This window comes from Sebastes umbrosus, chromosome 2, assembly GCF_015220745.1.
Source record: "Sebastes umbrosus isolate fSebUmb1 chromosome 2, fSebUmb1.pri, whole genome shotgun sequence".
NCBI lineage: Eukaryota > Metazoa > Chordata > Actinopteri > Perciformes > Sebastidae > Sebastes > Sebastes umbrosus.
The window spans coordinates 16,319,596-16,335,414 of record NC_051270.1 but is presented as its reverse complement, the minus strand read 5'-3'; the positions used below and the strand labels follow the sequence as shown (position 1 = coordinate 16,335,414).

General features: G+C 40.8%; 1 protein-coding gene across 1 annotated transcript in view; it reads right to left on the bottom strand.

The window, feature by feature from the left end:
- Nucleotides 1–15,819, bottom strand: part of ush2a (Usher syndrome 2A (autosomal recessive, mild)) — a 239,883-nt gene that overhangs the window by 104,931 nt on the left and 119,133 nt on the right. Inside the window, 5 exon segments of the mRNA XM_037752115.1 lie at nucleotides 820–962; nucleotides 3,038–3,185; nucleotides 7,105–7,260; nucleotides 10,409–10,556; nucleotides 11,938–12,095. Coding sequence (XP_037608043.1) covers nucleotides 820–962; nucleotides 3,038–3,185; nucleotides 7,105–7,260; nucleotides 10,409–10,556; nucleotides 11,938–12,095 — 753 coding nt within the window.

Here is a 15,819-nt window from a genome sequence, read left to right as displayed (position 1 = left end):
AATGTATGTGATAATAGCGTGGTACTAATTAATTTATAACTTTGCACTGAGGAGGCTGTTCCAGTGGCTAATATGATTCTATTACAGCAATTAGCCCACAATGACACTGGCTAGGTCACTCACACACAGACACACACCTTACAGTATGCAAATCTCACTCTGTCAGTGTGTTTCACCCGATCTCGCTCGTCCCCATGTTTCATTTTTAATATGTTCTATATCTGTCTCTTTTCCTTATTGTCTTGATCACATTGACCGCCTTCACTCACACCAAAAAATTAATACACTTTTATAATATAAAACCTTGGAGACTTTCAGAGAATAAAAGACAACTGGGCAAAGGCTTTGTTTTTCACACCACGGGCCATATGCTTAATGTGTGAGGCTATTGTTTAGATCATCACCTAAAATCAGGAGATCTGTCACACTCCTTGACTTTAACTTTGACTCAGCAGCACTGACGGCCAACTGACGACAGAGGCCAGCTAACAACCAGCTGCTGCCAGCCACCTGCCAGCCAGTCACTTGCAAAACTTGGCTGGACTGCTGACACAAGCACACAGGCTGCACAATTCAGTAGGAAAAAACAACGCCAACAACCACGGCCAACAGGTAGCCTATAAAACAGCAGTACCGAGTGTTTAGCTGACCCACCAACAACTTTGTTGAAAACCACCAACAAATCATTTATGTCTTTTTATGGTTATTTATCAATGGCTTTTCTCTTTTGTTATTTTTGCATTGTCTGTGTGCTTTGGAACAGATGTGTAAATGCATGCATCGGTGTAACATTTTATGTGCATGAATCTGTGTACTTACTGTCCTCTGCGGTATACAGGGTTGCCCAGGGGCCGACTGTCTGCCCGTGTGTGTGTGACACCACCACTCTAAACAGGAACTGGGTGTACGGTGACAGGCCCTCTACATGGTAGGAAAAGGTGTCTGTTGCGTTTTCCATAATCCTAGGAGTTAATGGACACATATATACATTTACTGACAAACATTTGAATTGGATCAAAATGTGCTGTGCTATAATCAAACAGGTAGTCAAAGAGGGACAGAGAATAATTCACTTTACAAACGGTGATCTAGTACTTGCTATTGGATATTTGTGTGTACTAGAGCTAGAGTACTCCATATTCAGTGTTCAAGATTAATGCATCTGTCCATCCACCCATCCATCTATCTATAGTTTGTTTCTTACTGTCAACATAGTGTTTATCCCTAGCAAGATGTTACACTGTTGCTATGGATGCCCTTTGTCCTGACCACAATTATTCTATTCTTACGCAAATCTTTATAATATCATTAACATTTTTGCAACTTCATAATTTCTACCATAGCCCAAATGTTTTCTCTTTCATCTTTATCTGCCATCTCTTGTTTTGATGCCCGATCAGAGATTCAGCACTGGACAGCTCTCCAGAATGTGTTGATCAGCTAAAGTAATGTTTAGAGTGATTACCACGGTTACAATGATATTTGCTAGCTAGACATTTTAACTGCATGTTACATCTTGTTACACAAAATCTAAATATAGATCAGATCTGTACTTTTTGCTGATAACATAGACAAAACCATTACAGCATATTTATTACACGGCTTTGTTGAATACTCGATTCTGATTGGTCAATCACGGCCTTCTACGGTCTGTTATTTCTTTATAACAGACCGTTGCTATGTATAACAGATCGTTGCCATGGGCGCAGTTCTGATGTCGGACTCTGGCGGACGTTTTTTGGGTCAAATGACTGATTTCTTAAGTAAGTAGCCATGTAATAAGCAGGATCATTTACAGCTAGCGGGTCATTGTTGTGAAACAAACCCTTTCAGGGCGGTGGAACTCAACACAAAGCTGTCAGGGTTTATTTCACAACAATGACTGGCTCGCTGTACATTATCCCTTACATAGCGCCGTATAGTGTACGTGCAGTGACCATTCCAGGGTAAATTGTGTAGTAATCTTGGTTAGAGGTGAAAGAGTAGGAAATGAAGATGACACAGATCTGAACAACCACTAAGTAGTTATTTAATGTTCAGCAGTAAAAGGTTACCTGTAAAGAAACGTTTTGTACTGAACATTTTGTGTATGGTTAGTCTATATGACGTTTTTTTTCAGGAAATGAAAAAGTCTAATGTGTCTCCAACATAATACATCTCATATAAGCAGGTTGTATCTGCTTTATGTGCTCTAATGTATTCTTTCTAAATTCATTTTACTTTAAGTGTGATGTTATGAAAGTGTCAAGAGACAAGTTTCATATGGTCACTAAACAGTCACTATCTTGATAATATGTACAATATTTGTACAGCTTTTTATCATATTCCCATGTCATACCTGATACCGTAACATATAATCATACAAAGGAATCTAGGACAAAGTAAAAGAATATTGTCATAAATGAGGGACCGTTGACCATTTAGCATCAGATGGATAGAAGGGATGAATGAATGAATAAATCAGGGAACAATGAGATTTCCATAGCAGAGGAGGAGGAGGGCATGGCTGTCTGATATATAATACATGTAGCTAGTCATTTATTTATTACCACAGAATGAGAGCCTCCTCTTCTTGGATTAAATTGCAATTTGTTGTCAGGAAGCATGTAATGAATACATATCAGATGCACACCCTCTCTCTCTTTTTATTCTATCACATTTTCTCTACCTCTCTCTCTCTCTCTCTCTCGCTGTCCTGCTCTTTGATTTTTTTGTCTTTCTGACTCTACCCCCCGTCTCTCCAGCTCATTTCCTCTCTGTTTTTCTGATGGTCTGTCATATGGATGTGACATATTCAGCTGTGCTGTATAATGTACCCCTTTATAAGTACATGTGTATGCATATGTGTGTGCACACATTTTTAAAGTGCGTATATACTGTGATACGTATCAGAGAGTGTTGTATGTGTCTGTCATTCTTTTATTGCTGTTTATTATCACAGACCACTTGCATGTACTGTGGATAACTGTGTGCAGACTTGTCTACTTGTTAATCTACTGTGTTTATCTCCTTTTTTAAAATCTAAAATCTCTCTCACCTTATCACAGGCCTCTGAGGGGATGTCCTCATTTGCAGGCTGTAACGGATTGGGCCTGGTGCGTTGGAGTGGGCAGGGGCGGACCAGGACACATTTAGACTGGCACTAGTTGCATGGGCCAACCTCGGAGGTGACAACCCATCTGGGGCTGTGGAGAGAGAGAGAGAGACAAGAGGGTGAGAGGAAGATAGGAAGAATGAACAGGCGATGAAGGAAGGATGGAGGTGGTGGAAAAGAGATGGAGGGGTAAAATGAGGACAGTTGAGAAGTAAAGCGAACAAGACAGCAAGAAAAAAAGAAAGAATAACAGATTATAAACGTTATCCATCCATCCATCCGTCATCTGTAATCGCTTATACTATTCAGGGTCGCAGGGGGACTGGAGCCGATCCCAGCTGACATTGGGCGAAGGCGGGGTACACCCTGGACAGGTCGCCAGACTATCACAGGGCTGACACATAGAGACAAACAACCATGCACGCTCACATCCACACCTATGGGCAATTTAGAGTCAACAATTAACCTAATCTGCATGTCTTTGGACTGTGGGAGTTTGAACCTGCAACCCTCTTGCTGTGAGGCGACAGTGCTAACCACTGCACCACCGTGCCCTATACAAGTTATATTAATGTAAATTGATATTAATCTCATTGATCAACTGCATCCTTAATGAATGACACCTGTGCTTCATCTAGAAATGACTCTGCCTTGAGTGGAGTATACAAAGAAGAGATGATTGAGGAAAGAGGAGACAGGAGTGAAGAGAGAGAAAGGGGAGAGGAAAAAAACATAACAGCAAAAGAAAAAAATATTCCTTGAAGGAGGCTGAGAGTGCCACAAAGAGCCGCCAGATTTACGGATATACAACCACTACAACGTTCCGCTCTCTCTCTTGCTTTCCCACACACACACACACACATACACACAGTGTTATGACCCCACTCTCTCAACAGTGCCCCTCTTTTCCAGCTGAGCATGATAGCGTAGTGCTAGTGTTGGAAAATCAGTAAAAACATCTTGATTCAGTATGATAGCCGTGCTCTTAACAGAAACAGAGAAGATGCGAGGAAAGACAGAATAAGAAAGAGATAAGGACAACAAATAGAAGGAGGAAATGAGAGTGACTGTAGTGTTGACTATGCGAAATAAGAGTAGGCCCTCCGATGTATAAAGTGACCCTTCAATCAAACACACCGCTCTCTTTCCACTACAACAACACTGATTGCTGAAGACATCTTATCCTAAAGATGGCTGTTACAAACACGCACACACACACCAACACACGTACACGCACACACAGTATGTGGAAAAAAGCCTCAAAACGCTCTTTGAATACTGGTTCAGGTTAATATTAGTGGTGGTTCACCAACATTAATCTACACATTAATTATCTTAGTGTATATACACAGAAACACACATTTAAATTGCATGACACAGGCACTCTATTGTCCACTAAAGTGTGTGTGCTTCTGTCTGTCAATGTGCATTTTTGTCAAAGGCCCACCTGTGACTGTTTGCAGTTTTGTCTATATCCTTATGTCAAATTTGTCTCTTCCTCTCTATTTTTGTGCATTTGTGTCTGTGTGTTTGTTGTCGGGGCTGATAGATAGCTTGGGCAACCAAAAATGCAGACACAAAAGAACAAAAACAAAAAACAAATTAACCAGAATGGATGAAAAAGAAACTAGAATTACCGCCTCGCGGTTGTATGCCTGCTGTATGTCCAAAATGTCATCACTTCATCATTTTATCCTTTTAGACCTGTGTGTGAAATTGTCATAATTAGCATATGAATTCTTGAGTTATGGCCAAAAACGTGTTTTGTGAGGTCACAGTGACCATTGACCTCCAAAATCAAATCACTTCATCCTTGAGTCCGAGTGGACGTTTGTGCCCAATTTGAAGAAATTCGCTCAGGGGATTCCTGAGATACCACGAGAATGGGACGGACATGAGGTCAAAGTGACCTTGACCTTTTGACCACCAAAATCTAATCAGTTCATCCTTGAGTCCATGTGAGTCCAAAACATAACACCTCCGGCCACGGCTGGCTGTCACCGCCGTGAAGGCATAAAGACGAATTAACCGCAATGGATAAAAAAGAAACAAAAGAACGAGGACACAGCTTTAATGTCCACTACATTCAGTATTTAGGGATATCAAGTTCAGTTTGTGTTTCTTTTAAGTTTAAGTTAATATTTGTATTGTACTGACATGAGAACGGATCAATAAGATAAATTCATAATTGAATTTTAATTAATAAAATCTTTCCGATACAATCCCTACAGTAGTTTCTACTTTTTAATAAAGAAGACCCTAAAGTAGATCAGCAAAATTGTCATTCATTGAGTGTGCGTGTGTGTAATTCTTGAAACACGTTGATATCTGCCTCTCTGACACACACACGCACGCACGCACACGCACACACACACACACACACGCACACACACACACACACACACACCGACATGCACAAAACACATACATCACAGAGACACACACCGTTGGTGAGCCTGTGTCTCTCTCATGCTGTGTTAGCAGGTACAATATCAGAGGTGTCACTAATCGTTTTAAACTATGCACTTTTATGTTCACTTCTCTCTCTCTGCTCTCCTCCTCCTCTGCTCTTCTGTCTCTTGCTCCACTATCTTCTCTCTGTTCTTTCATAGAACAAGGACGCATCAAGACAGTTTGCCTTAAAGAAGTCTAAAGAGATGCCAGAGGCACAGAGGTAGAAAGAGAGATAGAAAGAGAGGAAACGTCTGGTATTTAAAATTTATACTTTCTTATGCCTTTGTTTTGAACTTGAACAGTAGAACTTTCCGAAGTCTGTCTTTTGTTGTTCTCTGACTGAGACATGGGTGGGGTGTGGTGTGTGTATGTATTCAACGCTTTTGTTAACATTGGCTAAAGCGGTAACATGTGTGTCTATAGGTGTGTGTGTGTGTGTGTTGCTGCCTGGTTACCATTATCTCCAGACTGCTCTGATCAGCTTTGACATTTATCAGTATGCACAATCAGCCTCTATTCTACACAAGTACAAACACACACACACACACACATACAAACGCTGTGTAAATCAGAAATATGTGTTCAGACCATTAAGTAAAGTCAATGATGTGTGTGTGTGTCTGTGTTTGTCACTGCTACTCACTGAATAATTGTTTTTTTTTTTCTTTTGCATGGCAAGCTATAAAAACGAACCTTTCCAGTTCATAAGAATAGCAATTAAAATCACAGTAATGAGACAAAACTGTTGCAATGGTTAACGGCTTGTGTGTAAGAGTTAAAAACAAAGCTACAATTATAGACATTTAAATCAGATCATACACAATTTAGTGGAGGACAAAAGCGCCTTATTATAACGGAGGCCATAACCATACTATCATACTTAGTTATTTCTAAGTATGTATCTGATCATTGTGCAGAATTAAGCTGTGTCTCAATTCAGATACTACCATTAGTACACTTCCATGTAGTACACTGTGCACACTATGTACTTACTTGTATAGTGCGTGAATTTTGACAGAGTATTGTTGTCTCAAATCGCACACGGCTGTTGTGCACTCACCGGAAGCTCGGTAGATCTGCTGGTGATAGTCAGCCACGGACATCACGCCGTATCAGAAGTAATTAAATTCAGATTCAAATTAACCCATTAATGGCTTCTATCAGACTACAGTAGGGGTACTAAATTTGTAGTGTGTTTGCCGTTTCAAACCGCTGCAGCTTCCTCACCCGCCATTTTCTTAAGTTTGAAATAGGTTGGTGGTCCCTTCCGCTACGTAGCAATGATGGCGACCGTTAAGGGTGAGAAGTGTCCAGCGTTCCACACTCAATGTTTTGACCGTTACAAAACAAGTACAATATCCGGGTACTTAGAGTGCACAGCATTTTTCCTATAATTCTCAGTGTGAACCCACTTATGCACTCAAAATAATGTAAGAACGGAGGTACGCAAATTGAGACACAGCATTAGATTTTCTAGTGAAAATCAAGTTTGTAAGGTAAGTAGTCGGTGCTGGGAGGAGAACCTTTAATGTATCTGTGTTTTTGCATGTGCGTACCTGCTGGGGGAGTAGTAACATTGACTGGCAGGCTCTCAACACAACCCTGTGTGTTACACCCCCTGATCCAGAAGCTGTAGTTGGTGTACGGCTGTAGGTCAGTCACAGACAACCAGTAGCCTGCCGCTGTACTTCCATCCACCACACCATCACCATCTAAAAGACGGAGAGAGTCACACAAAGAGAGACATGTAAGGTCTTGAGGAGGATGTCTTAATGTCTTGCACATTTGATTGTTTTCATGGCACATTTATTGATTAGAGTCATTAGCGTGATGGCCTAAAAAAGCGAATCATAAAAGATAATTCAACAACAGAGGGAAAATAGAGGAGAATGAGAGAGAGTTCAAGAGAGGGGAATACTGACTGAGATTAACTGAGAGTGATCAAAAGAGAGAGGTCTCCGTATCGAGGTTATGCAACGATAGTCAAAGTAAAAGGATCAGAAAATTACAACATGCAAGCCTATCCAACATATTTAGATGGACACACGCACACACATCCAAACACGTATCAGTTTTGTGTGTGAACTGATGAAGGCAGTGTGTATCAAAGAATCAAGGGGGTTGTGGGTAACTAGAGCGAAACACCATCTCTCTCTTTCTTCCACACCTCTTCCATCCTTCTCTCCACTCATTTTAATCCGTCTCTTCCTCTGTGAGGAGCAGATCAAAGTCTCTGACTCTGTGTGTGTGTGTGTGTGTGTGTCTGACAGAAGAGAGACTTGGTGAATATGTGTGGGTTAAAGGATGATTGTGTGTTCTGCTGTTTCCTCATTCTCCTGTTCTCATCTTGTTCAATTTTCTTCTTCCCCTTTTCCTTTCCATGTCCAGTTCTCCTCTTCTATTCTGTTGGTATCATCCGCTGTTTTGTTGTTCTTCATCTCTTATGTTGTTTTTACTTGCAGTATTTTCTAATACATCTATGGAAATATGAGCTTCTCATCTCTCCTCTCTCGATACACTATTGTTTACCAATACTTGTCTTTGTTCTTCCTTCCATCTTCATACCACTGTTTTGCTCTGGAATCCTATATCATCTCCTCTCTCAAGTCACTGGCAATAGAAAAAAACCCACTCTGGTTTGATTACTCCTTCTTTCACTTCCCCATTTCATGCCTCACTTTCAGTTTAAGTTGGCGTGTTGGTGAGGAGTGTGTGTGTGTGTGTACACATGTGTGTATCTCCGTCCATATTGTCCTGTTCTACTCATCTTTAAAAAAGAAACTTACTTGATCTTACCTAACTACGTAAAGAAAAACTTGCCGGTCTTGTACTACTAGTATATTATATATCTTGCCTAAGAACTATGATTATCTCTAAATATAATTTGAGGAAAACATTCAGTATCATAATGATCCCTAAATAAGAAGAAAATAAGTATGCACTCATTTCTACCACAAAGCACTTTTTCTTATCAGAGAAAAAGTGCTGTCAATAGTCCCTATGAAAACAGTGGAACCTGTCCAAGCTGTATTCTATTTTTTTCTCCGACCAAAGAGTACAATAAGGCAGTAATCTCAGAAACAGCCTTTAATAAGAAGCAAATCAAATCTTGAGAAACCTAACTTACAGACAAGAAACATAGATCTTTATTTCTTTCTCGCAGTTAATACTTTAAGTTTGATTTGAACATAATTTAAAGGTGCTAAATGTGAGATCGGGAGCATTTCTATTACCTGTTGTTCAGCCTTTTCATACCATTTATTGATAGTTATATAGCTGTATTTTCCTCATTCATACTGATAAACTTTTTGACCAGGTCCAGAGAAAGCTGGTCGAGTCGCTGTAGGGGCGCAGACAGGAAAGCAGAGGATGTTCAACACCAGAGGAACACCACATCCACTTTGTCTGGGCAGGAGGAGGAGGAGGAAGAAGCACCAGGCCGAGAGAAATACCAAGGCTCTTCTTCTCCAACCAGGAGTTCAATATGAGAGTCATTCTCGGCAGGCAGCTACAGTTCCCCAGCAAGATTACCACCATGTTTCTCCACCCTGACATAGTAGTGCGGTCCACTAAGGCAAAAGCCGTACTCATCATTGAGCTCACAGTACCATCGGAGGAGGGGATTGAGGCCGCCATCGAACGAAAGAAAACCATGTACTCAGAACTGGCTGCTGAGTGCAGGGAGTCTGGCTGGAAGATCACCATCTACACAGTGAAGGTTGGATGGCGTGGCTTCATGGGGCTGTCAACCACACAGCTGCGGAGGGATGCAGGAGTGACACGAGGGAAGCTGAAGAAGGCACCGAAAGCACTGGCAGAGGATGTGGAGAAGGGCAGCTTTTGGCTGTGGCTGACGAGGAAGGCAACTGTCGGAGAAAGAACACCTAACCCTGACGCCAGCTGCAGGGGTGGCAGGGAGACGTCCCTGTCACTGCTCCGCCACCAAGAGACGTTCCAGGATGAAAGGAGCGAAAATGACGAGGATTGGTGTTTCCTGGCTGACGACCCTGCAGCTGGCCCTGTGGGCAACGGAGGAGGTGCAACAGGCAGTAATGTCCAGCAGGTATAATAAGATAAGATTTAAGTTCTAATTACTGGAGCAAAGGTCCAAGCCAGAAATCTTTGTGTGTCTTTGATGGTGATCTGAATTGTGATCGTTACCAAAATGTCCCTTTATTTGCTGCCTGTTAAAGTTTAGAACAAACTTTACAGATTCTGCAACGGGTTTTTGATGGACTTGCTTTAACTTTTCCTGATGTTTGACAGATCTGACCTGCATGAGTGACACCTATTAAGCAGCTTTTACTGTCCACATCTATTTTTTATGTCTACTTCGCCTCCAGGACAGCCTGACCTGAGAGCATTACAGTCTAGCAAGACAAGAAAAATGTCAAGACACACCTGTGTAGCTTTGTTTTTGAGGTTTGAGTAATGAGGTTTGAGTAATTTACAAAAACACTAAATCTTATCTGATTAATATGATAAACATAACAACAATGTGTATAATGTATAGCTGGATTTGTAGTGAAGCGACACAGCAGGTTTAGTGGACAATGGAGGCCGTCTTTAAGGCATAATCTACATTTTTGTCTGCTTAGTGAGCAAATATGTGCTAAATGCAGTCTAATTTGAAAAGGCAGAATATGGCACTGAATATCTGTCGCCTGGTAAATACGTGACACTGTGTATCACCTGTGCATGTTTTTATGTATGTGTGCTGCTGTGTGTTTATGTTCAGGTTCACTGTTCATGTGGTGTCTGTATTTAGTGTGTGAAAGAGAGAGAGAGAGAGAGAGAGAGAGAGAGAGAGAGAGAGAGAGAGAGAGAGAGAGAGAGAGAGGGCATGGCTGTACGCGTCACCTTTGCTTTTGTAGTACAGTGTGTAGCTGAGGTTCCCATTTGGTCTAGGTGGGGCAGTCCAGCGGGCTCGGACAGATCGAGAGCTGTGATTGGTCAGTTCCAGTAGTATAGGGCCTTCTGGGGCCATCTGTAATGTATGCACCTCCACCTGATTTAAAGAAAAATGGAAAAGACAAGGAGCATATGAACATACAAACTATACTATATACTTCTTTTTACTATAATTCTACTCACACTACAGCCAACTGCTATAGATGTAATATTGAGATATAAAAAACATATAATGAAATATGTCCCTGTTTGACAAAGGTCATCATGGTGATATATTTCACTGAGTGGATAACTATAGGTGTTAAAATATAATACTTCAACCAGTTTAAGTTTAAAATGAAACCACTCTACACATCTGGCCCACATTACTTCTGCCTCGAGTTATCTGTCCTGTTTTTATTCTTCTTTTCTCTCTTTCTCCTGCCACATTTCTCTCATCTTTTCTCTCAATCCAGTCACACTGCTCTTTCTCTCTTTCCACCATCATCCCGCTCTGTTCTTCTGTCTCATTTCCTCCTGTTTCACACTCCTCCTCTGCTGCCCTTCGCATCCTCACATTCCACCTCATCTCTCACTTTGCTCTGACCATTTACTCTATCCTCATCATTTCACTCTTTTATCCCTAAACTCCCACTTTCCCCGACTCCTTTCTTCTCCTTTTTCCGTCCATCCTGTCATCTCTTCCTCTTCTCCCCTTCATCCTGTTCTTACCCCTCCCCTTCCCACCTTCCTGTCCTCCTGTTCTGCTGTGTCAGCTGTTCTCCTGGCGTTTGACTAAATATGGCGTCCGTATTGGAAAAATGCCCCAAAATATGGCCTGTCGTCAGAGACATCGTTGAGCGTGGAGTGGCATTTGCTACCAAATGTCACTGTCGCCACGCCAACCTCGTTATTGAGCCGAGAGAATCGATCACCTTTATGACGCTCAGTGACACACACGCACACACAACACACACATGCACTACACAAAATGCTTGAGTAGGCATTCTCATATGTGTACCCATGTTTTTGTGTGTTGGTTAGTTATTGCGATAATCTGCATCATAAAAATATCTGTTTTGGCTGTTTCGTTTCACCAACTGATGTGATGTAATTCATCCAATAGAGAATGAATATGTAGCTTTTACTTTTGCTGCACTAAGTGCTCCAAAAAGTGTCTAGAGAAAATGTTGTATATTACAGAAGTAGAGTTTTATGTGTGTTTTTTGTAGCGGCAACTACAGTTCATATGAAAAAAAATACTGTGCAGTAAGACACTGAGAAGTGAGCTCAGAAGTTAGGGGGTTTCTGCAGAAATCTCAAGGACAAAGATGTTGTTTTTATTATTATTACCAGCACTGCTTGATTACTCAGTGGCCACTATGCGAAAACACCACAGCAAAGCATGCCTATCTTCAAAGATATCACAAAGGATCTTGCAGTTTATTGTATTAATTAATAAATTAAATACAGGGTTTACTGGTAAGAAGTTTACTCACCATTGGTCCCTTGCCACAGCCGCGTGCTGTACAGGCCTGCAGCCTGAGGATGTGTCGGCTCCACGGAGAGAGTCCCTCCACCAAGAAGTTCCTCGGGGAGGAACTGGAGTTTAAGATGAGCAATCCATCCAGCCAGAGACCATAGCTGGTTATAATGCCTGTCAAAAGAACACATTTGATTATGACGACTATGACATACAGAAGAAAAATAAAAATGACATGAGCAAACTGTTTTCATGCCTCAGTAAGCCTGACACTTTAGCCAGGCCACTAATGACTGGAGCGTTAATGTTTATTGTCCCAAAAGAAGTTACAAAAGAAGTATCTCTGTACAGCACATAATTCACCGGGTAAACTAATGTGTTTCATTCATCCCCTGCCCTGAACCACCTCAGTCAACACAACATCTGAACCCTGACTCTACCAACCAACTATAAAACAAAACATTCGTATATGGACGAAGAAAATGTCCAAACTTTTTTGTCATTGATGTTTTAAAATCCATTACAGGGCTCAACAATAAGGATTACTCGCTTGCCCGGAGCAAGTAAAATGCCACGTCGGGCCAGTAACTCTAGCAACTAAAAAATAATCAAACACATTGTTTTTTTCCGAGGCTAATGATGGAAGTACCTAAAGAGTGAGCCATCTCGCTTCCTTCTCATCTCCGTTAGAGTTGCACAGTACCGATCAGGCACTCGGGTAAAGACAAAGATTAAGAGCTGAAGCACAAGCGAGCATTTCAATTATCCTGGAAGCAGGAGTTTAGTTGGGTGGCGTTAGAGGATGTGGGTGAAACCCCGGATTCATTTTCTTAAATAAAGATTAAACATGACAATTAACTCTGGTCCTTGTTTTTATTTGATAACCTTTAATAAATAAAACAATTTGTATAACGGCAACATTTCTGACCCACTTGCCTGGTGAAAAACGTTAAACCCTGCATTCATTTAAACATGATGGTGTGATGGTAACACATCTCTTTGTGTCTTTGTCTGAAAGTGTGTTACACATTTTCTTTCGCACCATTTTCAGTATTTGTATTTTGAAATGTCCACTTTTTTTTTCTGATGCTATTCACGCACTGTTGCCATTGCCAGACTATGAGGAATTCCAGTTACAAAGTGAGCTTTGCTATGTTGGGATGCAGTCTGGGTCATTGGATTACAATGCAAATGAAAACTGACTTCGGCGCTCCAGACCTGCCAGTCAATGTGTCCTAGTGTGATCCACTGATGAAAACAGCACTGAAACGACAGATGTAACCATAGGCGTTACGAGGATAAAGACCCTCAAAAGGACAGTAGCGCTGGAGCGAACACACACGCGCACACATACACACACACACACACATGCGGGTGCAAATAGGTGAACACTCATCCACAGACACACACATCGACATTCCCCACAGGCACACACACTAAGATGGGAACTCACACGTGTCCACACACACATACTTACACACTCGGGCACAATAATTACATTACATTACTTCCACCTAATAAAAAAAATGAAACAGTACGGCGCCAAATGTGCTTTTCCTTAATAAAAATGCATACAGGGGGCTCAAAAGATCAGTGCTAAGAACTAAGAGTCTATTCTGCTTTAATCATGTGTGGGTTTTATTATTGCTCAATACAGATATACACACCTATCAGGGAAATGAAGACACAAAAACCCCACGGACGCCAACTACATCTGGGAAGCTCTTAATGTGGCCAATCACATGCGTGTGAGAGTGTGTGCGTGTATATGTGTGCGGACGTCTGTGTGTGAATAAGCCCATATCAGTATAGGTTGTAATAAAGACAGGTTGGGAAATGAAGCAGCGAATGCATAACAGGCTTATTTCCCCTCTTTGTCTGCGTGTTGCCCCGACCTAATCCCCGAGAGGATTATCCCCCACAAATCCCTGCGGAATTGGGGAGAAGGGGGGAGAGAGAGACACAGAATCTCACTCCTCTGGAACCCATCACCATCATCATCGTCATTGTTGCCGTCCATTTATGAAAAAAAAAGAAGCACTGAGCCCTTCTTTAAGCAAAAAATTAAAGCTTTTTAAGCATGAGATAATCGGGTAATCATGATTAAGTGTCTCCTTGTTATAAATTTCTGTCATCAGATGAGAAAAGCTTTAAGTAATTTATCCGGGCTAATATGCACACACATCACATGGTTTATGGTGCGAAATGTACTCATGTGGCATTAAGCGTAAAACACACACGATTCGCATTACACACACACACGCATTATGGAATTACACATACTTTAACGAGCATGGCAGTAACATTTGATAATATGTGGCGGTGCGTTGTATGTTAGAGACTGGGAAATGGGGTGGGAAATACTCAGATGGTTTTCATCACTCAATTCATTTGGTTTCATAACGTGTGCATATAGTTTGTGTTTTATTTGTAAAAAAAAATACATTATTTTCAGTATACCATGCGGTAGATTGTGTAACTTGAAACTACTGTATTTTAGTTATTTGACAGTGTATTGAACTATGCACCTTTAAGAGTTTTATTAAGACACAAGGACATCTGATTGCTTGATATAAGTGCTTATACTGAGTATTTCATAATAATGTGTTTCATTGTCTGTTTTAAGTTCTTTTTGTGCATTTTGTGCCTTCATTATAGAGTGATGACAGGAAATGAGGGAGAGAGAGATGCAACAACGGACCCCAGCCGGACCCGAACCGGGCAGTTTAACCCCTAAGATATAAGGGTGCTCCATGTTTTATTGCCTTTTGAGGGTGTTTTAAACAATGTGTACTTTGTGCTTCGATTTATTAAATAGTTCTATAGTATAGTATAGTTGTGTTCTGTTCTCTGGTTTGTATTTTTCTATTACATTTCTTGGTTAATATTTGCAGTGAAGACAATTGCATACTGTAGATTCTTGATTGTTATATATATTCAAATATAAATTAAAAAAAAAAAACAGGTGTGAATTTTGAAACGATGTAAGAACAAGATGTGACCCAGAGCAGGCAGTTGCTTTTTTACTGTTTAGCTCTATTTACAATATTTCTGCAGGAAACAGACGAGCTATATTCTAAAATCTGAGGTGCAATGTTTTTAAGACACTTGCTCTCCTGTATTGACAACTAGAATTAAAATATGGCACATTGTGGATTAAAATCAGGGCTATAAAGTGTCCAGACATTAATTTTTTGCAATTGTTGATGTAATAACTGTACTTCAGATAGAAGTATACTGATTGATGATACATTACTCTGAGCGCTTTCTTACTGAAACACATTCGTATAATGTGAAGTTAAACTCTGAGGATTTTAATTTATGCTAAAACTGTATATAGTGCAGGAAACTCTTCTGTCGAAAACTTTGAGTCTCTGCACTCTAAAACATCTGCTCACGGAAAATAGTTTTGCACAAATAACTTTTTTTATAATCTAGACGGTTCCAAGCCAGAAGCAGGATTTCAAATTCCAATATACATCAAATACATCGTGTCCAGCTCTGTGCAATGGATTTTAATTGGCTGTAAGTGAATTAGATGAAGGTAAGAATAATAGAGAGAGAAGGGCAGTCACTGTGAGTCTATGTGCTTCCAGCCTGCAGTTCTCTATTCAGTCAAAAGGGAGCACTTTTCATCCACTTAAAGGAGCTTGGTGAAGCACTGCCCTCTCACTCCCGGTCTCCGTTAGTCTCAAATTGTATGTTCTCTCCCCCCGTCTTTGTCTCTTTCCCCGGTCTCTCGGAGTCCTTTATGGCTTCTTCTTTTGGTTTCTCTTCCTGTTTTCCTTTACTCTAACTGTTTTATCTCTATCTCTTGCACATTCATCTGACTCCCCTCACACAAAGTGAAACATTCATCTGTTTCATTATCACATGTACGGGATACCTGTACAGGTCT